At 47.5% G+C, this 25,582-nt stretch overlaps 1 protein-coding gene across 4 annotated transcripts in view; it reads left to right on the top strand.

Moving 5' to 3' along the window:
- Positions 1-24,563, top strand: part of LOC119955947 (B box and SPRY domain-containing protein-like) — a 37,398-nt gene extending 12,835 nt beyond the window's left edge. For 3 of the 4 annotated variants that reach the window (XM_038782609.1, XM_038782607.1, XM_038782610.1), the window contains exons 2-6: positions 3,844-3,942; positions 18,964-19,194; positions 19,294-19,319; positions 21,242-21,366; positions 23,537-24,563. In XM_038782609.1, coding sequence (XP_038638537.1) covers positions 3,844-3,942; positions 18,964-19,194; positions 19,294-19,319; positions 21,242-21,366; positions 23,537-24,063 — 1,008 coding nt within the window. In that variant the 3' untranslated portion in view covers positions 24,064-24,563. The remainder of the gene's footprint in view (positions 1-3,843; positions 3,943-18,963; positions 19,195-19,293; positions 19,320-21,241; positions 21,367-23,536) is intronic. The other variant, XM_038782608.1, reaches the window with a different exon arrangement.
- The last annotated feature ends 1,019 nt before the right edge of the window (positions 24,564-25,582 follow it).

The following is a 25,582-nucleotide window of genomic DNA, read 5'->3' as shown; positions in this document are numbered from 1 at the left end:
TGGCTTCCTCCTGCACTGCAGGGATTCTATGATTAACCTCCACACCACAGTGCAGTCTCTGATGGATGCATGAGTGAGACACTGAGGCAAACATTAAGATTGTCCTCGACTGCTTGGCATGCCTGAATAGATTTATGGAATGTGTGCTTCAACAGTAGCTACTGTTAGACAGGCACAATGGACAAATACACTCACCTCATAATGGAGAGGGATTCTGTAAACTCTGCACAATGCTATTCAAGGTTCAGAAGGATAAGGTTTTAGAAGATAAAGTAACCAGTTCTGTGTACAGTATATAAATGTTTTAATTTAAGACTAACTCCCAGGGTCATATTATTTGTTGCGATAGTGAGTAGGTTGGTTTAACTTTGGAAGATGCCAGGAATCATGTGAGGCAGAGTTCTTTCGTGAAGTTCAATTAAGTTTAAAACATGAGGCAGACGAGAAACATTACCACATTAACTTCTCGATCTTTGGTAGTTCATTGTGTTCCAGTACATCCATTTAGTTTGGAGACAGACTGTTGCAATAGCTGAGAAGGGGAGACTGCAGATTGATTTTGTTAAACAGTAGCTTTATTAAGCCATTCTCTCTCTCGTCTCTCACATACTCGCAATGTGAATGTGGCTATGTTATTCCCAGCACTGGGGCAAACAGCGTTCCTGTTTGTAATCAGGCTTTCTCTGTACAGAATATTTTCACCGTAGAATTGTTTTCTTATCACATGCCTTGAGTAAAAGAGCTCAAAACAATGGAAGGAAGGTTAACTTTATATAGTGGGTTATCGCAATTGGCAAAATGCTTCTCAAGCAATGCAGTCACGATATGTTAGCAAACACATGGAGTAGATCTTGACTTTGTGTCTTGGCATAGTTCGGGTGATAATGAAAGTGCATTGACTTCAATGAAAATACAATGGGGAGAATTGTTAAATGATTAACTAATCCCTATTCTACACTTTTTGCACAAAGTCAAAATCTCTCCCCTTAAACTGTAAGGCTATCTGCATCCGAAACATCCGTGTGCTAAAGAATGTAGCAAAAATGATGAAAGAATATACAAAATATATTCTCTTTACTGCTTGTCTTTCAATTTCTCTATCTGTTTCTCTCTCTCTCTCTGGAATATCTTTTCTGTTTCTTTTACTTATTTCCCAAAATATACTTCAATGAAAAAATTGGTGAAGTACATTTCATAATAGTTAAAATTTGACATTACATGAAGTGCAAGGCAGATAAGTTTCTTTCGGTACAGTGCGTGAAGTGCCTCACTAGACTTGCCATTCAAGGTTCTTTTGCTTCGACCATTAACTCTTGCTAGTCTGGATACTGCCACTTGCCCTGCTTGTCCAGTGTAGTCAACTAGCTGTCTTTTCCTGTTACTCCCCTGCCCAGTGTCCATTCCTTGTTTTCAGAAGACATTATGCTGAGATATTTTGCTCCCTGAGGACAAATACCTTATGGTTCCCTGCCCGTGGCTAAGTACCCATCTATGAACTTGGGCAGTTTATGCTGACAGTTGGATAAGTGGGAAATACATGACTGTGTAAAAACACAATACACCGAGTGGTTCATTGTTTGATATGAAAAAGCTCTATGTCAATTCTCTCCTTACTTCCATTGTTTTCTCAGTACATTTCAAGACAGGGGTATGATAGAAGAAACAAAATGTGTATTAAAGGCCTGATTATAATCCGGGATGTTGTTAGTTGCAGCGCCATGAATAATACAGTCGCTTTCACAACAACGTTTATTTATATAGCACCTTTAACATTGTAAAATGGGTGGCGTGTGGCGCAGTGGTTAGCACTGGGACTGCGCTGATGAGGATCCGGGTTCCAATCCCGGCCCTGGGTAACTGTCCGTGTGGAGAGTTTGCACATTCTCTTCGTGTCTGCCTGGGTTTCACCCCCACAACTTAAAGATGTGCAGGTTAGGTGGATTGGCCATGCTAAATTGCCTCTTAATTGAAAAAAATAAATGATTGGGCACTCTAAATTTATTTTTAAAAATAAGTCCATAAGATATAGGAGCAAAATTAGGCCATTCGGCCCATCGAGTCTGCTCTGCCATTCTATAATGGCTGATATATTCCTCATCTGTTACGTACAATGCTAAAGGCCAAAAGCTGGATTGCAAAATCAGCCAGAGCATCTCCTCCCTGGAACACATGACCTAGGAGCGGGAGGAGGCAATTTAGCCTCCCGAGCCCAACACCCTCAATGTGATCATGGCTGATCCCATCCTGGCCTCAACTCCACTGTGCTGCCCATTCTCCATAACCCTTCATCTCATTACCAATTAAAAATCTGTCTAAGTCCTCCTTAAATTTACTCACTGTCCCTGTGTCCGCCACACTCTGGGGTAGCGAATTCCACAGATTCACTGTGGACTCTAGAAAGCATTAGAAAGGGTGCAGAGGAGATTCACCAGGATGTTGCCTGGGCTGGAGCGTTTCAGCTATCAAGTGAGACTGAGTATTCAGGGGTTGCTTTCCCCAGAGCAGAGAAGGCTGAGGGGGACCTGATCAAGATGTACACAATTATGAGGAACATAGCGAGAGTGCACAGGAAGGTACTTTTCACCTGTGGAGGGGCAAATAACCAGGGGGCATAGATTTGAAGTAAGGGGAAAGAGGTTTAGAGGGGATGTGAGGAAAAACCTTTTCACCCACAGGATGGTGGGAATCTGGAACTCACTGCGTGAAAGGGTGGTAGAGCCAGTAACCCTCACAACATTTGAGAAGTATTTAGATGAGCCACAGCATACAAGGCTACAGCCCAAGTGCTGCAAAATGTAGACAGGGCCGGCGCAGACACAATGGGCTGAAGGGCCTCTTTCTGTGCTGTAAAAATCCTGCGACTCTATAAAAGTGACAATGAAACCATTGTCGATTGTTGTAAAATCCCGTCTGGTTCACAGGTGTCCTTCCCTGGTATGACCGACTCCGGGCCTACAGAAAAATGAACTGCCCTATGAAATGACCAAGGAAACCACTCAGTTCATGGGGCAGTTAGTGATGAACAACAAATGCTGGCCTTGCCAGCGATCCTATGAAAGAATACATTTTTAAAAAGTACTTCCAAAGAGTGGTCACCATCAGAATGTAGGAAAGGGAGTAGCCAATCGGAATGCAGCAGACTCCCACTAACAGTCATGTGATAAATAATCAGTGACGTAGGTTGGGAGACACGTGTTGTCCAGGACATGTGGCGAACTGCCCTGCTTTTCTTCAAAATAGCGCCATGGAAGCTTTTATGTAGACGGAGGTGAACCTTGGGTTAACATCTCAGCACCGCATCTCTGAAATAGAACGCGAATCCACAACCTTTTGATTCAGAGATGTGAGTGCTACCAACGAGCCAAGGTTCACACTTTAATATAGCTATTCAAACAAACATAAAATCACTAAATATTAACAGAGTTAAAATTAGGCTGTTTGAACCTGTGTTAAAGGGAAAAATATCACTTCACATATACTGTAAAACAAAGCCCTGCATATTTTTGATCTCTCAAGTTACAAATTCCTTTGCTGTCATAAGATGTATCTGCTCCTTGTGTCTCCGTGTCTGCGTGGGTTTCCTCCGGGTGCTCCGGTTCCTCCCACAAGTCCTCAAAGACGTGTTAGGTGAATTGGACATTCTGAATTCTCCCTCTGTGTACCCAAACAGGTGCCGGAATATGGTGACTAGGGGATTTTCACAGTAACTTCATTGCAGTGTTAATGTAAGCCTACTTGTGACACTAATAAAGATGATTATTATTACTGATGCCCACAGTTTGATGTTCCTTCCCACTTGCCCAGTGTGAAAGAATAACGGTGTCATTTTTTTTCTCTCCCCAGAATAATCTGGTTGACGTTTGTGAGAAATTACAGCTGAGATTAGCCTCGGTGGAGAAATTCACGGCAGAGACACTGAGCAACAAAAGCCAAGGTGTTAAGGCAAGTGCCCTCCATTCGCTGCCCCCACTCCAGTTTCTGGTCTTGGGCAATGTACTCCCCTGTACTGGAAGAATTATTTTTTTACAGATTGGCTTTCACAGGGAATTGGATATAGATTAAAAAGGAAGAAAGTGCAGGGGAGTGGGGAAGAAGCAGGGGAAATAGGAATATTTTTATTCATTCATATTATGTGGGTTTCATTGGCAAGACTACCATTTGCTGGCCATCTTTAATTGAGAAGGGGGTGGTGAGCTGCCGTTTTGAACTGTTTCAGTCCATATGGGGTAGATACACCCAAAATGCTGTTAGGGAGGGAGTTCCAGGATTTTGACCCTGAAGGAACAGCTGATATATTTCCAAGTCAGGATGGTGAGTGACTTGGAGAAGAACTTGCTCCTTGGTGGTGGTGTTCCCATGCATCTGCTGCCCTTGTCCTTCTAAGTTGTAGAGGTCATGGGCTTGGAAGGTATTATTGAAGGAGTGAGTGGCTGCAGTGCATCTTGTAGATGGTACACTTTGCTGCCACTGCGCATTGATGGCAGAGGCAGTGTGTAAGGTGGTGGATAGTGTGCCAAACAAGCGAGCTGCTTTGTTCTAGATGGCGTTGAGCTTCTTGAGTGTTGTTGGAGCTGTACTCATCCAGGCAAATTAAAGATTATTCCATCACACTCCCAACTTGTCCCTTGTGGTCAGGCTTTGGGGAGTCAGGAGGTGAGTTACCCACCACAGAATTCCCAGCCTCTGCTATTGTAGCCATATTATTTAAATGGCTAGTCCAGTTCAGTTTCTCGTTAATGGTAACCCTCACGATGTTGATAATGGGAGATTCAGTCATTGAATGTCAAGAGGAGATGGTTGGATTCTCTCTTGTTGGACAATGTCATTGCTGAGCACATGTGTGGCGTGGCTGTTTCTTGTCACTATTCAGCCCAAGCCTGAATATGATCCAGGACTTGCAGCATTTGGACATGGATTGCTTCAGTATCTGAACTGGACTGTTAAACTGAAGATTCGCAACAATCTCGGGCCCAATCGAACGGCCTCGTCGCGCACGACCTGGGTCGCGTTGCGGACTTTACCCCGCTCGGGAGACTTGTGACGCACAGGATGCATCGTGAGATCTAACGAGATCTCGCGAGGCGTTGCAATCTGGATCTTGCCCTCATTGGGCGGCATCCTGATTTGCATAATTAAGTCCAGCTGGAGGAGGACTCGTGTGGGGGTCGAATCTGAGGGCCCTGGTAATGGCTGCATTGCCGTTATCCCTGGGAAAGTATATGAGTAGCCCGGTGGTGGGGGGAATCATCAATTAGAATGTGGAATCCGCTTAGGAGGCACTTTAAATTAAGGCACATGCTGGTGTTGGGCCCGCTTTGTGGGAACCATAGGTTTGTGCCCGGGGGGGGGGTACATTTGCGGGCTTGGAGGAGCTGCAGGAGAGGTTCGAGTTACCAAGGGGGAGTGAGTTTAGGTATTGGCGGGTGCGGGATTTTGTGCGGAAGGAACTGCTCTCATTTTCCCAGGTGCCAGAGTACATACTGCTGGAGAAGTTTTTGCTCCTCGATGTGTGGGGGTGAAATGGAAGTATTGCGGAGATATATGGGTGATTGGGAGAGAGTGAAAGGGGTCAAGAGGAAGTGGGAGGAGGAGTTGGGAATGGAGATGGGTGGGGAATCTGGAGTGTTGTCATGCGCCAGGTTAGCTCAGCCCCCTTCTGCGTAAGGATGAGCCTTGTACAGTTCCAGGTGGCCCTTATATCTCGGGCCCAGATGTATGGGTTCTTCCCGGGAGTGGCGGGTGTGTGTGAGAGGTGTGGGAGGGGGACAGCAAACCATATCCACATGTTCTGGGGGTGTACAAAACTGGAGAGCTTCTGGGATGCGGTGTTCGATGGTCTGTCGGGGTTTGTGGGGGTGAAGCTGAAGCCGGATCCTATGGTGGGGATTTTTGGGGTGGTGGAGGTGCCGGGTGTGCAGAAGGCCGACATTGTGGCCTTCGCCTCTGATTGCCTGGTGACGGATTCTCTTAAATTGGGGGTCGGTAGCCCCACCGTGGGTCGCGGCGTGGCTGGGGATGTGTACGTGTTTCTCAGGTTGGAGAAAGTTAAGTTACGTTTGCCCTCAGCAGATCGGAGGAGGGGTTTGTAACACGGTGGGAGGCAGATTCTGTGTTTGTTTGAGGATTTGTTTATTGTGTGGGGTGGTGGGGGAGTTGGGATGAGGATGGGGGGGTTGGGATTAAAAGGGGGAAAATTGAACAAACTGTATGTAATTTGTTTCGTTGGTGCTATGTGGATGTTTTTTGAGGCTCTCTGAGCTCTGAACATTGCACCATTGCAAATCCGTTGTGCAGTTAGCAGAGCAGGATTGGAGAACGAGTGCACAAAAATCCGGATCTGCCACTGGTAGAAGACATCACCCACCCACTCAGCAACAATGTGACTAATCTGGACCAACATAACTGAGCTAGGCAGTTACGCTGCGGACTTGTGGAAGGAGCTTTGGTACAACACCAACAACACAGCCCAGAATCAGCATTTGATTGATGATCCCACGTTGATCCCACATCAAAGGAATCCTAAGGAGAGTAACGCACCTCCTGACCACCACCCCCCCCCCCCCACCCCCCCCCAAAAGCCTGTCCACCATCTACAAGGCACAAGTTAGGAGTGTGATGGAATACTTGCCTGGATGAGTGCAACTCCAATAACACTCAAGAAGCTCAACACCATCCAGGACAGATTAGTCCTCCTTCGACAAACATTCAAACCCTTCACCACCGACGAAGATTGGCAGCCGTGTGTGCCATCTACAAGATGCACTGCAGTAACTTGCCAAGGTTCCTCAGACAGCACTTTCCAAACCCATGACCACTGCCATCTAGAAGGACAAGAGCAGCAGATACCTGGGAACCCCACCACCTGGAGGCTCCCCTCCATGTTACTCATCACTCTGACTTGGAAATATATCACCGTTCCTTCACTGTCACTGGGGCAAAATCCTGGAACTCCCTCCCTAACAGCACACTGGGTGTACCTACACCTCAGGGACTGCAGCGGTTCAAGAAGGCAGCTCACCACCACCTGAAGGGCATTTAGGGATGGGCAATGTCAGCGACGCCCACATCCAGTAATTTAATTTTTAAAATAGGAAATCCCAAGCTTTAACCTCCCACGCAGCGGAAGGATACAACTGAACAGGCTTTGCACTGGAGTCGGACCCTGCCTTGACAACATTTTCCATTCGGGACCACATGACCCACCCCTGTGCAACTGTTACCAAGCGCAAACCATGGAGGTGCATATAATTAACAAGTGCTCCGAACTGTGCTTCAGTGTCGGTCTCACTGCCCTACACCAGGCTAATGAGGATACTGCCAATTGGCTGAAGAATTTCAAGTTTGACATCTAGCTGTTCATCATGGTTCAACAGGTAGCATTGTGGATAGCATAATTGCTTCGCAGCTCCATGGTCCCAGGTTAGATTCCGCCTTGGGTCACTGTCTGTGCAGAGTCTGCACATCCTCCCTGTGTGTGCGTGGGTTTTCTCCGGGTGCTCCGGTTCCCTCCCACAGTCCAAAGATGTGCAGGTTAGGTAGATTGGCCATGATAAATTGCCCTTAGTGTCCAAAATTGCCGTCAGTGTTGGGTGGGGTTACTGGGTTATGGGGATAGGGTGGAGGTGTTGACCTCGGGTAGGGTGCTCTTTCCAAGAGCCGGTGCAGACTCGATGGGCCGAGTGGCCTCCTTCTGCACTGTAAATTCTATGACAGCAGTAGCCAGCATTCAAAAGGCATGATGAGATGCGACTGTCCCAGTGACGAGATTAGCAGGCATCCATGGAATAGAATCCCTACAGTACTATTCAGCCCATTGAGTCTGTACCCACCCTTCAAAAGAGCACCCCACCCAGGCCCACTCCCCTGCCCTATCCCCATAACTCCACCTAATCTTTGGACAGTGCGAAGAAATCGGAGCAACCAGAGGAAACCCACACACGCATGTGGAGAAAATGCAAACTCCACACAGTCACCCAAAGTCGGAATCGAACCCTGGTCCCTGGCGCTGTGAGACAGCAGTGCAAACCACAGTGCCACCATGCCGCCCTAAATGGATGGGACCTGGGGAGTGCCTGCAGGAGGGAGGGCTGTTTTTTGTTTTATTCTTTTCATCGTAACTGGGTAAATGTTCCAGCACTGAGACTATTATCTCTTAGAAACAGGAGCATCTGTCAATGTGTTGGGGGACAAAACATTCAGCGAACTTCATAAATGCCCCACCCTGCAAACGAGGAAATACAGAAAATTCCCCTTACAATCGTGACAAACCACTGAAAATTTTCAGGACTTTTGAAACATCGATCACATTGAAATATAATAGGATGAATGATGTATTCTGTGTCGCATCAGGAGAATCAACGTATCACTTTTTACACAGCAACAGAATAACACATGATTGCTATCACATACTCGATTCAAATTGAACTTGTATCTTAGTGTTTTCCACTCACATCAGACTTTATTGATACATAGAACAGTACAGGCCCTTTGGCCCACGATGTTGTGCTGACCATTTATCCTAATCTAAGATCAACCAAACCTACACCTCTTCAATTTACTGCTGTCCATGTGCCTGTCCAAGAGTCGCTTAAATGTCCCTAATAACTCTGACTCCACCACCTCTGCTGGCAGTGCATTCCACGCACCCACCACTCTCTGTGTAAAGAACCTACCTCTGACATCTCCCTCATACCTTCCTTCAATCACCTTAAAATTATGTCCCCTTATGGTGAATGTAATATAGATGTATATATGTTAATTCACACTGTCTTTGTAAGCGCAGTAGCGATATCCTACCACTAGGGGGAGTAGCGCTGGGAGCACTCAGGAACTTGTATTGGGCTCCGCCCATGACTCCTCCCCCTAGTGCAGCTGTTTAAATACCCGTGTGGAGAGTCAGCCTGGGTCACTACGAGTTCATCGACGGGTAACAGGCTGGCTCTGAAGTAAGTCGATTAAAGCCTAGATTCACATCGGAAACACGTGTCTGGTGAATTGATGGTTCCATCAATTTAATTGACTTAAGAACAGTAAAGATCGATTATGGAATCGGCCCTCAAGCCTGGACGCCTGGAACTCAACCCGCAGGATGCAGAGGCTAAAGAAATCTTCTCCCACTGGATCCGGTGCTTCAAGGCTTACCTGGCCGAAGCGAGCACAGCCGAAAGTACAGAGGATCAGAAGCTAAGTCTACTGCACGCGAGGGTGAGCCACAGAATCTCTACTCAGCCAGTTCATATATTGCGGCGCTAGCAGTTCTCGAAAAAATGTATGTAAGGCCCATTAATGAAGTTTACGCTCGCCATGTGTTCACGACTCTCCGTCAGCGGCCTACGGAATTACTCGCCGAATTCCTGAGAGAATTTAATAATTTGTCCAATGACTGTAATTACCAAGCGGTTACCGTGGCTGAACACAGGGAATTGGCGGTACGCAATGTTTTTGTAGCGGGCCTCAGGTCTAACTATGTGCGCCAGCGACTGCTGGAAAAGGGAGCCCAGGACTTAGAAACGACTGTGGAAGCTGCTACCACGATGGAGGTCTCCTTCCGCAGCCTTAGCTCGTTCCCCGCGGACCCCGCAACCCAATCATGGGCCCCCGACCAGCGACTCCCCCAGGCCTGTGCTACGCGGCCGCCCAGCCACTATGCTGCTCCAGCCAGCCACTATGCTGCTCCAGCCTGCCATTTCTGCAGCCAGAACCAGCACCCGTGGCAGCACTGCCCGGCCCACAACGCGACCTGCAGCAGCTGCGGACGAAAAGGGCATTATGCAAGAGTGTGCCTCGCAAAAAGGGCCCCAGCTTCCAACTCCCCAGCGACTCGCAGTAACCGCTCCCCTCACTCGAGGTTCACCCTCATCACCGACCAAAGATCGGTTGCCTTCATGTTCAACAACTCGCAAAGGGGCAAAATAAAAAATGATAAAATTCTGAGGTGGAGGATCGAACTCTCCACCGCTGGGCCCGAAACGCTGCGTACTATGCCGCGACTCCGCCCCATCCAGCCACGTGCGATCCATGGGGGCCGCCATCTTGGAAAACCTCCACCACGCGGCCGGCCACGTGCTACTCATGGGGGCCGCCATCTTGGACGCCATCTTCCTCGCCACCCGCCACGTGCGATCCAAGGGCCCGATCGGCATCTCCGCGCTCGGACAACTCAGCGGAGGAATTCGAATTAGACTATGAACTCAGAGGGCAGTCATCACGGGGCCACTCCAGCACAGCTGATTGAGCCGCCGACTACCCGCAACTCAGCGTGGTCACTCTGGACCAATCACGACCAAAGAATCTACGAAACTCGATGGCAGAGGTCCATATCAACGGGTACAAAACGCCATGCCTCTTCGACTCCGTGAGCACAGAGAGCTTCATACATCCAGACCTGGTAAGACGCTGTTCGCTCCCCGTTCTCTCCGTGCAGCAAACTATCGCGCTCGCTTCAGGCTCCCACTCGGTCCAGATCCAGGGACGCACAGCCGCGACATTCACAATCTGAGGCGCTAGTTACTCGAAATTCAAACTCTACGTTTTGCCCGAACTCTGCGCGCCACTCTTATTAGGCCTAGACTTCCAATGCAACCTCAAGAGCCTCACCCTCAGCTTCGGAAGGCCCCTGCCCCCACTCACGATCTGCAGCCTCGCTACGCTGCGAATTCCCCCCCTCCTCTCTTTGCCAATCTCACTAAGGACTGTAAACCTGTAGCCACTAGTAGCAGGCGGTATAGCCTGCAGGATAGGGTATTTGCCAGAGCAGAGGTCCGAAGGCTACTCAGAGGGGATTATAGAGGCCAGCAATAGTCCTTGGAGAGCTCAGGTGGTGGTCGTTAAGACCGGGAAAAAATTCCGTATGGTGGTCGACTACAATCAGACTATAAATAGATTTACGCTCCTCGACGCGTATCCCCTCCCCAGGATTGCAGACATGGTAAACCAGATTGCCCAGTACCGGCTCTTTTCCACGGTGGATCTAAAGTCTGCATACCACCAGCTCCCAATCCGCCCGGAGGACCGCCACTACACAGCATTCGAGGTCAATGGCCGCCTCTTCCATTTCCTCCAGGTCCCTTTCGGCGTCACTAATGGGGTCTCGGTTTTCCAACGAGCAATGGACCGAATGGTGGACCAGTACGGTCTGCGGGCCATGTTTCCGTACTTGGACAATGTCACCATCTGCGGCTATGACCAGCAGGACCACGACTCCAACCTCCACCATTTTCTCCAGATGGCACAGAAACTGAACCTCACGTACAACAAGGAGAAATGCGTTTTCCGCACATCCAGACTAGCCATCTTCGGCTATGTCGTGGAAAACGGAGTCCTGGGCCCCGACCCGGATCGTATGCACCCCCTCTTAGAACTCCCTCCCCCTCATTGTCCCAAGGCCCTCAAACGGTGCTTGGGATTTTTTTCCTACTATGCCCATATGCAGACACAGCCCGCCCACTCTTTAGGGCCACACGATTCCCCCTGTCAGCTGAGGCACGCCAGGCCTTCGACGGCATCAAGGAGGACATCGCCTAAGCGGCCATGCGGGCGGTGGATGAATCCACTCCCTTTCAGATAGAGAGCGACGTCTCAGAGGTAGCTCTTGCAGCCACGTTAAATCAGGCAGGGAGACACGTTGCATTTTTCTCCCCTACCCTCTCCGCTTCAGAACTCCGACACTCTTCAGTTGAGAAAGAAGCACAAACCATTGTGGAGGCTATCCGTCACTGGAGGCACTACCTCGCAGGTAGGAGGTTCACCCTCACAACCAACCAACGGTCGGTCGCCTTCATGTTCGACAACTCGCAAAGGGGCAAAATTAAAAATGACAAAGTTCTGAGGTGGAGGATCGAACTCTCCACCTACAATTACGATATCAAATATCGACCCGGGAAGCTCAACGAGCCTCCGGATGCCCTATCCCGCGGGACATGCGCCAGCGCGCAGATCGACCGATTAAAAGTCATCCACAATGACCTCGGTCACCCGGCTCGCCCACTACATCAGGGCCCGAAGCCTGCCTTTCTCCAACGAGGAGGTAAAAGCGGTCACCAGGGACTGCCCGATCTGTGCGGAGTGCAAACCGCACTTCTATAGACCAGACAGGGCCCACCTGGTCAAGGCTCCTAGGCCCTTTGAACGCCTCGTGATTGATTTCAAAGGGCCAGTCCCCTCAACTAACAAGAACATTTACTTCTTAAATGTTGTAGACAAGTTCTCCCGTTTCCCATTCGCTAGCCCGTGCCCCGACATGACCTCCCACACAGTCATTAGGGCCCTGCATAGCATCTTCACCCTGCTTGGTTTCCCCAGCTACGTACACAGCGACCGGGGTTCGTCCTTCATGAGCGACGAGCTGCGTCAGTACCTGCTCGAAAAGGGCATTGCCTCGAGCAGGACTACCAGCTACAACCCCAGGGGGAACGGGCAGGTGGAAAGGGAGAACGCGACGGTCTGGAAGACCGTCCTACTGACCCTCCGGTCTAGAAAGCTCCAAGTGTCCCAGTGGCAGGAAGTCCTCCCAGATTCTCCAGGTCATGGACCTTGGTTTTCAATGTTTTCTGCCCCTCTTCCCAACATCGCTACCTCTGCTTACAAGGTGGTGATCCGACCATCATGATCCGAGATCGTCTCCTCCACCTTCTGGATCGTCAAACTTTGCGCCTTCAACTGTTGTTCCATCCTGTCCAGAGCTGCCCGAATTGGCTCAGTCATCTTTGCCACGTCGTCTATGACCTCCTGCCTCTGCATTCGAAATTCTTTCGCCAAAAATTTCACCAGTTTCTCTGTTGTCTACTGAGATGGCAATGACGATGCAGAGACCTTCCGCCATTTTCACCCCTCCTGAGACACACGGGTCTTCAGAGTCCGAAGAGGAGCTCTAACCCGGCTTATTCCTCGTATTGTAGCCTGCAGACATCCCACGCCGGAGGAGGACCCCAAACTCGCCAACTACCCCATTCTTTTCACCTGAACTTCACCCATTAAAAAGGTAAATAGGACCAAAACAACAAATCCCCAAGCAGGACCCACATTATGTGCGATCTCTCACTTCATGGATACCACCAGAAGTCCCCAGATAAGCAATCCTAACCACACGGAGTATCTTACAGCTCCATCTCTACGTACATGGAAGTGAGTTTGGAGTGATAACTGATTATAGGCCGGTACTAAACTTGTTCAACCATTCACGGGACACACCAGCTACTTGAACAGACTGTTGAATACTCAAACTACAGGACTGAGTGTTGAGTGTTAGCCAGGGAAGCTCAATGGGGCATCTTTCATGCCATTCTTTACCGACAATCAGTCCTACTGAAGAAGAGACAGACATACGGACTCAAATTGTTAACTTTGTTTCTCTCTTGGCAGATGTTGCCGGACCTGCGGGGTTTTCCCAGCATTTTCTCTTTTTACACAAGTCCTACCAGTCGTGAGGAAAAGAAAAGGGGCTGGTTTAGCACAGGGCTAAATCGCTGCCTTTGAAAGCAGACCGAGGCAGGCCAGCAGCATGGTTCAATTCCCGTACCAGCCTCCCAGAACAGGCGCTGGAATGTGGCGACTAGGAGCTTTTCACAGTAACTTCATTTGAAGCCTACTTGTGACAATAAGTGATTTTCATTTCATTTCATTTTTTCATTTTCATTATTGAGAAAATCTTTAATCTATCGTATATTGTTTATGACTGAGCGCAAAGTCTGCATCACTTATTAATTTTAAACAAAAAAGGATTCTGTGAAAGAGATTATTGTTGCAATAAAGATCTAAGTGTTACTGGTGAAGTTAAAATTGTTTTTACGTTTACTGCTTGCATTGTTTATAAGACAGACAACCCATTCTGGAAGTTTAAATATTCCAGGAAAATTCAAAAAGAAGATGTACCTCTCATTTACCAGGAAGGAGAAAGGTGTAGTGCAGGGGTTCCCAAACTGGAATCCTAGATCAGACCCTGAGAGGGCGGGGCCAAAAAGGACCTGGAGGGGAGCCCTGAGGGGAGCCAAGATTGTGGGTGCCAGAGAGGAGCTGGGACCAGGGGAAGGAGGGACCCGTGAGGAGCTGGAGGGCCCTGAGCGGGGCCGGAACTGCAGGGCCCCAAGAGGAGCTATGGGCATGGGGTCCCTGAGAGGAGCTGGGATCATGGGGGCCCAAGAGGAGGGGAGGTGATTGTGGGTGAGTGTGTGTGAGTGGGTGCTTCCATTAAAATTGACCAAAAGAAGGTAAGACTTGTTGATTAACAGAGCTTTTTATTATAATAAATGTATACATATAAGACATAGAACGATCTTTTAAGTTATTGTATGTTTGTACCTATTTCACAATAATAATCATCTTTTGTGCTTTAATTCTTCAATACAATAAGAATCTGTGGCTGCAAAAGAGACTCTGGGATGGTATGTTGCCTCCCTTGTGCCAGGGTCAGGGATGCCACTGAATGACTGCAGAGTATAGTCAAGGGGGAGGGCAAACAAAAAGATATCATGGTGCACATTGGTAGCAACAAATGGGCTGCATGGTAGCACAGTGGTTAGCACTGTTGTTCACAGCGCCAGGGTCTCAGGTTCGATTCCCGGCTTGGGTCACTGTCTGTGTGGAGTCTGAACGTTCTCCCCGTGTCTGCGTGGGTTTCCTCCGGGTACTCCGGTTTCCTCCCACAAGTCCCGAAAGACGTGCTATTAGGTAATTTGTACATTCTGAATTCTCCCTCCATGTACATGAACAGGTGCCGGAATGTGGCGACTAGGGGATGTTGACAGTAAACTCATTGCAGTGTTAATGTAAGCCTACTTGTGACAATAAAGATTATTATTATAGGCAGAAAAAGGGATGAGGGCCTGCAAGCAGAATTTAGGGAGCTAGGAAGTAGATTAAAAAACAGGACCCCGAAGGTAGTCACCTTTGGATTACTTCAGATAGCAAGTGAGTATAGAAATAGGAGGTTAGTGCAGATGAATGCGTGACTGGAGAAGTGGTACAGGAGGGAAGGCTTTAGATTTCTGGGACATTGGGACTGGTTTTGGGGACAGTGCGACCTGTACAAGGCGGATGGAATGGGACTAGCGTCCTTGTCGTGAGGTTTGCAAGTGCTGTGGGGGTTGTTTATTTTTTAATTTAGAGTACCCAATTAATTTTTTCCAATTAAGGGGCAATTTAACGTGGCCAATCCACCTAGCCTGCACATCTTTGGGTTGTGGGGGCAAAACCCACGCAAACACGGGGAGAATGTGTAAACTCCACATGGTCAGTGACCCAGAGCCAGGGACCTCAGTGTCGTGAGGCAGCAGTGCTAACCACTGCGCCACCATGCCATTTACTTGGCAGGGGGGTGGGATCATGAGAGAATGTTCAGTATGGATAGATGCACAGCCAAAATTAGAAGAGACAGCAAGTGAGTCAAGAAGTCTAAACCAGTTAAGCACACACATAGAAACATACATTGAAAATAGAGGCAGGAGGAGGCCATTTGACCCTTCGAGCCTGCTTCACCATTCATTAGGATCATGGCTCATCAAGTTCAATACCCTGATCCCGCCTTTCCCCCATATCCCTTGATGCCATTAGATCCAAGAGCCATACCTAATTCCTTCTTGAAATTTCGCAACGTTTTGACCTCAAGTATGATATAATATAATCCTAATTGACTTGGTCTCTCCTGATATGTCATTCCTGCTATCCCAGGAATCAGCCTGGTAAACCTTCGCTGCACTCCCTCCATAACAAGAACATCCATCCTCAGATAAAGACACCAAAACTGCACACAATACTCCGGGTGTGGCCTCACAAATGTCCTATACAATTGCAGTAAAACATCCCTGTTTAGAATTCTAGTAGATTTGTCAACAATGATTTCCCTTTTGTAAATCCATGATGACTTTGTCTGATTACACCACTGCTTTTCAAATGGGGTGCTATGAAATCCTTGATAATGAACTCCAGCAACTTCCCCACTACCGATGTTAGGCTCACTGATCTCTCGTTCCCTGTTTTCTCTCTCCCTCCCTGTGTGAATAGCGGGGTTATATCAGCTACCCTTCAATCTGTAGGAACCATTCCAGAGTCCAAAGAATTTTGGAAAATGACCATCAATAGATCTACTATTTCTAGGGCCACTTCCTTAAACTCTAGGATGAAGATTATCAGGCCCTGGAGATTTATCCACTTTCAATCCCATTAATTTCACCCAAACCATTTCTTTACTAATACTAATTTCCTTCAGCTCTTCCCTGAAACATGTGTTTCTCAGAACTTCTGGTACATTATTCATGTCTCCCTTTGTGAAGATGGAAGCAAAGTATAAATTTTTTTTTTTTAAATAATTTTTATTGGAAGCAAAGTATAAATGTAGTTCCTCAGCCATTTCTTTGTGCCCCATTATGAATTCCCCTGTTTCTGACGGTAAGGGCCTACATTCGTTTTTATCAATCATTTTCTCTTTACATATCTATAGGAACGTTTACGGTCAGTCTTTATGTTCCCCATGACCTTATATTCAGATTGCATTTTCCCCTTCTTAATCAATTCCTTGGTCCGCCTTTGCTGAATTTTCAACTGTTCCCAATCCTCAGGTCTATTGCTTTTTCTTGCTAATTTGTATGCCTCTTCTTTGAATCTAATACTATCTCTAATTTCCCTCGTAAGCCATGGTTTGACCACGGTTCCATTTCTACTCTTAAACCAAATAGGAATAAACAACTTTGGAATTCATCTATTCATTCCTTGAATGCCTGCCATTGCCTGTCCACTGTCCTTCCTTTCAGTAATGTTTCCCAGTCCATCTGGCCAGCTCATGCCTCATACCATCATAGTTACCTTTATTGAGGTTCAGGACCCTGGTCTCAGAATCAACTACCTCACTATTCACCTTGTTAAGAATTCTATTATATTATGGTCACTCGTCCCCAAGGGTTCTCTCACAACCAGATTGCCAACTAACCCTTTCTTATTGCACAACACTCAGTCCAATATGGCCAGTTCCCTTGTTGATTCCTCAGTGTGGTGATCCAGAAAGCCATCCCGTGCACACTCCAGAAATTCCTCCTCTGTTTTACTATGACTAATTTGACTCGCCCAATCTATATGCAGATTAAAGTCACCCATAATCACAGATGTTCCTTTATCACCTGCATCTCTGATTTCCTGTCTATTGCTATTCCTAACATTCCCACTGCAGTTTGGTGGTCTGTACACCACCCCCTAGAAATGTTTTTTGCCCCATGGTTTTTCATAGCTTGATCCAGACAGATTCCACATGATCTGTACTAATATCATTCCTCAATATTGTATCAATATTTTATTTTTTTAAATATAAATTTAGAATACCCAATTATTTTTTTCCAATTAAGGGGCAATTTAGCGTGGCCAATCCACCTAGCCTGCACATCTTTGGGTTGTGGGGGCGAAACCCACGCAAACACGGGGAGAATGTGCAAACTCCACACGGACAGTGACCCACTGGGATCAAACCTAGGACCTCGGCGCCGTGAGGCACAGGGCTAACCCACTGCGCCATCATGCTGCCCACTTATCAATATCTTCTTGAATCAACAATACAACTCCACCGCCTTTTTCTTTCTATCTGTTCTCCGGGATATAGGCAGATTGGTCAGATGGGCTGATAAATGGTGAATGGAATTCAATCGGATAAGTGTGAGGTGATGCAGGACAAACAAGGCAAGGGACATGATAAATGGCAGGATCCTGGGATGCACTGAGGATCAGGGGGACATTGGTGTACATGTACATACAGGAGTGATGGTGGATAAAGTGGTTAAAAAGACATATGGTATACTTGGCTTTATTAGCCGTGGCATAGAGCTAAAGAGCAGGGAGGTTATGCTGGAACTGTATAAAATATTGGTTAGGCCAAATCTGGAGTATTGTGTGCAGTTCTGGAATCCACATTATCAGAGGGATGTGAGATATCTAAAATTATGAGGGGATAGAGTAGACGGGAAGAAACCTGTCCCCTTAGTGGACCAGGGGGCAGAGATTTAAGGTAAGGGGCTGGAATTCGCTGCCTGAGAGGATGGTGGAGGCAGGGACCCTCAGAACAATTAAGGAGTATTCAGATGTGCACTTGCGATGATAAGACATATAAGGCTATGGGCCAAGTGTTAGAAAATAGGATTAGAATAGTTAGGTTGTTTTAACTGGTGCAGACGCAATGGAATGAAGGGCTTTTTCTGTGCTGTAAACCTCTATGACTCTATGTTTACTCAGGGCGTTCCTTCAGTCCTCTTGGGAGGTCAAAAGAGTTCCGCTAGTAAAGTTTGGGGAACTCTGATGCAGTATTCTGTGTGTAGTGTACGTACAATGTTTCAGTCGAGGGATTGAGAAAATAAAAACGCTAATGTTCTAACAGCAAACTGAGTTTCTTACCTAGAAATTTACACCTGCACTGGAATTTCCTCTCTAAACTTCCCTCCCTTTAAAGACACTCTTTAAAACATGTGACTATGTCCAGTCCTTTGTCATCTGTTCTATTATCTCCTTGTGGTGGTATGATTTGCATAGCTGTCTGCCATTGGTGCATAACACTGGCTTACCATTGGCTCTGGTCGGTCATGTGCCTCTCGACCGATTGGTTGAGACCAGTCATGTGACGGCTCTCCGATTGGTCGAGAGGCTGAGTTAACCCCGCCTCCAGAGCGAGGTATAAATACCCAGAACGCCCGGCGGTCGTCCATTTACTGTAGTCGACCGCAGGGCTAACTTCTAGCTTATTAAAGCCTAACTTTTGTACAGCAACTCGTCTCGCGTTCGATTGATGGTTCATCACTCCTTATGTGGTTCAGTGTTTGATTAGGCTCCTGTAACGCTCCCCAGGATGTTCGGCTACGTACAAATGCAAATAGTTGTAACAATGCGATTTTAGCTGCCTGGGCTGATCCCACTGATTGAGGGCATGGTTGCTCTGATTACCGCCGTTGGTCATTGCTCATCCTTACTGATAGCTTCTCTCCACCTTCCTGCCAACAGGCAAATGCCAGTGGTGCCAGGGAACTGATCATCCAACGTCTCAACTTCATACGTGAGATATGCGAGAATGAGGAGCAGAGACTGTTGGAGGTGATCCATGATGAGGAAGAGCAGGTCCAACAGAGCATACTGACCCAGAAAACCTACTGGATGGAGTCTCAGCAGAAGTTGGTTGACATTAAAAACTACCTAGTAGACACACTGACCAAAATGGATGACAGCGCTCTTCTGGTGAACAATAATTTTCCATTACTGTCCTGTCTCATTTATGAAGTACTGCTGTTTACTGAATAATTCACCCTTTCTTTTTCTCTCTCTCTCTCTCTGCAGAAACGCCAACAGGAAATATTTGAAAGGTAAATCCTGTCAATCATGTGGAATGAACATTGGCGATGGACATCAAAGTCTGCAAAACCCATTGAAGCATTACTCCTGTAGTTTAGGATGTCAGTTAGACCGGAGAGTTAATGCTGTGTCTTGCCTCAATCCTGCACCCGGCCTGACAATAGCAAAATACCGCGGGTGTGGGAAATCATAAATAAAAACAGAGAATGCTGGAAACACTCGCACATCAGGCAGTGGAGAGAGAAATAGAGTTAAGGTTTCAGTTCAATGACCTTTCATTGCAGCAGTTCTATCTGCTGGCCTGACCCACTGAGTATTTCAGCATTTCCTTGCTTTTACTCCCACTTGATAATAACTGGATCAAATTTCATATTGAATTTAGCCCTGTAGAGAACTCCAATTAAGTGATGTGAGTTCCCATCCTGATTGGATCAAATTACACAATGTTTGATTATTGCCCCCAGATTTCAAGGCAGAGCCAGTACCAACTTTGTTAAATCCACCAATCGGGTGATGTTACTAAACACATCCTTATTCATTCAAGTTTTTCTCCTGCTGTTGACAGTGTCATCTAGATCCCTTATAAGTGCTGCCTCATGGTGCCGAGGACCCAGGTTCGATCCTGGACCTGGGTCACTGTCCGTGTGGAGTTTGCACATTCTCCCTGTGTATGTGTGGGTCTCAAGATGTGCAGGGTAGGTGGATTGACCATGCTACAATTGCCCCTCAATTGGAAAATAAAGAATTGGGTACTCTAAATTTTATTTTTAAAAATAGATCCCTTATAAGAGTATTATACCGTACTTGCCTCCCGGAGAATTATTCTGTTTTCCATTCTCTAAGGAAAGAGCTGTCTGCTCTCTTCATTGCGAGAATTTTATTTGGGAATACCTGACCCTTTGGGTGTACAGACCCAATTGTTTCATCCTCCGCCCACTCCTGCAAGGAGAGCAATAAAACATAGAACATACAGTCCAGAAGGAGGCCATTCGGCCCATCAAGTCTGCACCGACCCATTTAAGCCCTCACTTCCACCCTATCCCCGTAACCCAAAACCCCTCCTAACCTTTTTTGGTCACTAAGGGCAACTTATCATGGCCAATCCACCTAACCTGCACGTCTTAGGACCAAGGGAGGAAACCCGAGGAAATCCACGCAAACTGTGCAAACTCCACACAGTCACCAGAGGTCAGAATCAAACCCGGGGATCTGGTGCTGTGAGGCAGCAGTGCTAACCACTGTGCCACCATGCCGCCGATTTTTGTATCTGTGGTTTCAGCAGTTTTCAGTCCTGCGATAATGGGGAGATTTGAAGGCCAAGATTATTGTGGACACAAACTGAGGGAGCTGGGCGAGGGAGCAAAGTTTTCACATTTTATAAATAGATCCCAAACTCCTATTAACCCTGAGGAGGAATGTGGAGTTTGCACATTCTCCCCGTGTCTGCGTGGGTTTCACCCCCACAACCCAAAGATGTGCAGGATAGGTAGATTGAACACTCTAAATTGCCCCTTAATTGGAAAAAATAATTGGGTACTCTAAATTTATTAAAAAAAAAAAAAAAACCCTGAGGAGGAAAATAGATGAATCCAATTGTTGTTTTCTGCACCCGCATATGGGTCAATGAACTTAAATCTGTGTCCTCTGCTTACCGGTCCTCCTGCTGGGGGGGGAAACAGTTTCTTATTTATTCTATCTAAACTCTTTGTGTTTTTGAACACCTTTAGTAAATCTCTCCTGTATGTTCTCTACTCGGGGAACAATCCCAGCTCCTCTGACCTGTCCACATGACTGAAGTCCCCCATTCCTGTAATCTCCTCTCCATTCTCTCGGTATCATTCCCAATTGCAGTGAGTAGAATTGGACACGATATCCCAGCCGTTTTGTGTGTTTTTCTACTTTTATGTTCTGAATGTAATTTTTTTTGTTCTAGGGCAGAGGAAGCAGAGGGAATTCTTGAGCCTGTGGACTCAAACAAGCTGAACTTCAACCTTTCCTGTGCTCACAGTCACCTCCTCGGTAATCTATGGGCCTCTGCGGCCATGATCTGCATCGCAGGTCAGTAATAACTGGCACACAATAATGGCTTGGCCCAATCCAAGAGTTTACTGCCTACCACCTTACCCTCGTGTCCCATTCACCTCTCATCCATCCTGTGTCACTGATCTACATCGTCTCCCCAGTCAAGCAATGCCTCCATTTTAAAATTCTGTTTACAAATACCCCAGTGGACTCACCCCTCCCTACTTCTGTGATCTCCTCCAACCCCACCACCCTCCGAGATATTACTATTCATCTAATTCTGGTCTCGGTGATTTTAACCGCTGCACCTTTAGGCTCCGAGATCTGGAATTCCTTCCCTAAACCCCTGCCCCCCCCCCCCCCCCCCACTCTTTCCTCTCTAAAACCTACCACATTGACCAAGCTTTGGCGCATCATCCCAGGTATTGCCATATTTGGCTTGATGCCAGATTTTGGTATGTTTTATTGCATTGGAGATGCTGCATAAATAAATAACAAGTTGTTGTTGAAAATCGCTGAGTGTGGTTAGAATGTGGAACTGGCTACCACAGGCTGTAATTGAGGTGAATAGTATAGATACATTTAAAGGAAAGCTGGATAAGAAGGGAAGAGAGAATATGCTGACAGAGTTAGATGTGAAGTAACTGGAAGATGTCTGGTGAGGTTCATAAATGCTGGCTTGGACTGGTTGGGTAAAATGGCTCGTTTCTGGAGTGTATAATCAATGTCATTCTAGGTGATATTAAGGGCTGGTTGAACCCTATGAGTGTTCTCCTCATGAATCAATGGGATTAGCAGGTTAGGCTATTAGGCTATACATTCCAGTGGCATCCAAGGTTTGATCCTGGGCCTGTGTTGAATTTGCCGATCTCGGCGATTGGTGCGCTACACCTGGCGTGGGTTCAGGAGGTGAAGACGAGAGTTGTCTGATGCTAATTGCTGTTTGTAACCCCTGCTGGAGTTCTCATGTTGAGTGGGGGAGAAAGGGATCATGCTTAATGTGAATCACCCTGCAGTCAAATTGACTGCCATGTAACTGCAAGAACAACAAGCACTCTGGTCAGTACTGGAGTATGAGCAGGGGTTCAGCAACCTCAAAAAAGAAATATACACAGACTATCTCCAAAATATCTGCACTCCTCACTGAGCCCCGACTCCTCTTGATATTTTCCACAGCTATGGTCTTACCAATATTTAATTGAAGTAAATTTCTGCTCACCTAAACAGTATTTACATTCAGAAACAGTGGATGGGTTGAGTGAGGTAACGGTGGGGTAGAGCTGGGTGTTGTCAGTGCACATTTAAAATGTGACATTCTGGCTGTCCTTTTGTCTGGTGTGGCCTGGGCTGGGGATTGTGTTCTGGGCTGGGAGTTTGGTTCTGCTTTGGGGGCTGGGGGCTGGAGACTGGGCGGAGGGTTGGGCTGGGCTTTGATGGTGCAGTCCAGTTGCTGAAAACAAAACACCCACCTCAGGCTAGTGATGGATAAGGAGGAAGCCTGGAGTCTGGGCTGTGGCACTGATTAAATCATTAGCTTCTGTCCAAACCTGTCTATAGTGGGTCACCATGTTTCACACTTTGCCGATAGTGGGTGATATTACAACGTAGGATTTCAACTTGACGTCTAGGTGTGAAGCTCCTGTAGTGGATCAGTCGCTATCACAGGATCTGCCTCACTTTCCTATGTTGTGAAAATGAAACGGTCTCCGTATTGGGTGGCTGATCGACAACATGAGCTACACACGCCCAGCGGAGAAATCTAAAATCCTGGAATGTTTTGATATTCCAATGCTCTGGAATATTTTCTCGCAGTAGAGTGGTCAATGAGTGTATCTTTGAGCACTGTCAGCAATAAGAAAATGCCTTCACTATCATAGTGTTTCTGAGGTTTGGGTTCTGGACTTTGATTGGATATATCATCCAGATTTCTATCTGTTTACAGGCAGACGAAAGAGCTTTGAGAAATCGACTGAAATGTTGTAAACTCGACCATACATAGGACCAGGGGTGGAATATTCGGCCCCTCAAACCTGTTCCTGTACAAACCGTGTCTGTAAATATTTGAATGACCAAGTGCTGGAAAGTGGGATTAGAATACTGAGGCGGTTGTTTTTGACTGGCGCAGACGCGATGGGCTGAAGGGCCTTTTCTGTGCTGTAAACCGCTATGACTGTAACCTTAGTAAAACTCTAATCTTCTGTTTCAGATACTGAAGATTTGCACATAGATGAGAAAACTCTGCACACGTCGCTGATGCTCTCTGAGAGTAAAAAGAGACTGACCTTTGTCAAGAAGAAAGTCCAATTGTATCCGGACTGTCCTGAGCGCTTTGAGCACTGGCCAAATGCCCTGGGACTGGAGTCTTTCCAGAGCGGGCTTCACACCTGGACAGTGGATGTGCGAAATAGCTGTGCCTACAAAGTGGGACTGGCTTACGGCTGCCTTCCACGTAAAGGCTCCAGCCATGAATCCCGACTTGGTTATAACTCGTCCTCTTGGGTTTTTTCTCGGTACGATGAAGAATACACAGTCGCCCACGACGGCCAGCTGAAGACCTTGGATCTGCTGAGGTGCCCAAAGTTGATTGGCGTTATGGTAGACTATGATGGAGGTGAAATCCTCTTCTATGATGCTGACGCCTGCGCTATAATACACAGTTACAGAACAAAGTTTGTCCGTCCCATCCACGCGGCATTGGCAGTGGCGGATGAAAGTATCGCAATTGTCCACTAGCGGGGTGGTCCGTGCACTCAATATTCCTGAGTTTGCGCCTAATATTTTGGTTCTGGAATTTTCTCATTCTAGGAAGAGATCCCAGTCTAATTGAAAAGCAGATTACTGCGAATGCTGGAAATCTGAAACAAAACAGAAAATGCTGGAAGCACTTCACAGGTCTCGCAACATCTGTGGAGAGAGAAACAGAGTTTGTGTTTCAGTTCAGCGACTCTTTGTTGTTCTGGTGAAAACTGATCAATCTGAAATGCTAACCCTGTTTCTTTCTCCACAGATGCTGCCAGAGTGTGTCCAACATTCTCTGCTTTTACCCCAGTCGAATTATTCAGGAACGAGCAGGTGTCCCAAAGCTGGTTTAAATGGAACACAAAAGCTTCTTTAGCTGAATTGCCCACATAGGAATCCAGAGAATCCCATGAAGGAGGCCATTTGGCCCATTGAGCCTGCACTGACCCTCCGCAAGAGCACCCCACCTAGGCCCACTCCCCCGCAACCCCGTAGCCTCACCTAACCTGCACATCTTTGGACTGTGGGAGGAAACTGGAGCACCAGGAGGTAACCTACGCAGACACGGGGTGAATGTGCAAACTCCACACACACAGTCACCCGAGACCGGAATCGAACCCGGGCCCCTGGTGCTGTGAGACAGCAGTGCTAACCACTGTATCACCGTGCTGCATCCTATGTTTCATTCTTGTTGTTTGGGTTAAATCCTGTGTTAATTCCTAAGTAGAATGTTGGGTATTCCTCTCTGGCTTGCTGCACTTATTTACCTTTCTGAAGTTATTGGTGCCCATGCTGATGTAGATTTTGATAAAATTGACTGTTTGGCATGTAGGCAATATTGGTATTGGCAGCCTTTAGGCTGACCTGGTATCATTGGTGGGTCCTCTTGTATCTCTGGTATCAGGTTGATCCAACAGTGGGTTGTTAAACATCAACATGTTGGTATCGGACTAGAGTTACATGTAGGTCAGACCAGTTAAGGATGGCAGATTTCCTTCTTGAAAGGACATTTGTGAAAAATGTGGGGCGGGATTCTCCCGTACCCGGTGGGGCGGGGGGTCCCAGCAGGATGGAGTGGCGTGAACCACTCCGGCGTCAGCCCGCCCCAAAGGTGCGGAATCATCCGCACCTTCAGGGGTTAGGCCGGCGCTGGAGTGGTTTGCGCCCTGCAGGCCGGCGTGGAAGGCCTTTGGCGCCACGTGCCACGCCATCCGGGGCCGAAGGGACTCCGCCGGCCGGCGCGGGTCTGCGCATGCGCGGGAGCGTCAGTGGCTGTTGACGTCATCCCCGTGCATCGCTGGGGGGGTTCACCTACGCGTCGGTCATCACGGAGGCTGACACGATCGACGAGTAGGAAAAGAGTGCCCCCAGGGCACAGGCCCGCCCGCGGATCGGTAGGCCCCGATCGCGGGCCAGGCCATGGTGGGGGCCCCCGCGGGGCCAGATCGCCTCGTGCCCCCCCCCCCCTCCCGGACCCTGGAGCCCGCCCGCGCCCCCAGGTCCCGTCGGTAAG

The sequence above is a fragment of the Scyliorhinus canicula genome, chromosome 21, assembly GCF_902713615.1.
Source record: "Scyliorhinus canicula chromosome 21, sScyCan1.1, whole genome shotgun sequence".
NCBI lineage: Eukaryota > Metazoa > Chordata > Chondrichthyes > Carcharhiniformes > Scyliorhinidae > Scyliorhinus > Scyliorhinus canicula.
Note: the sequence above shows the minus strand (reverse complement) of the source record. Positions and strands in the feature narration are given on the sequence as shown.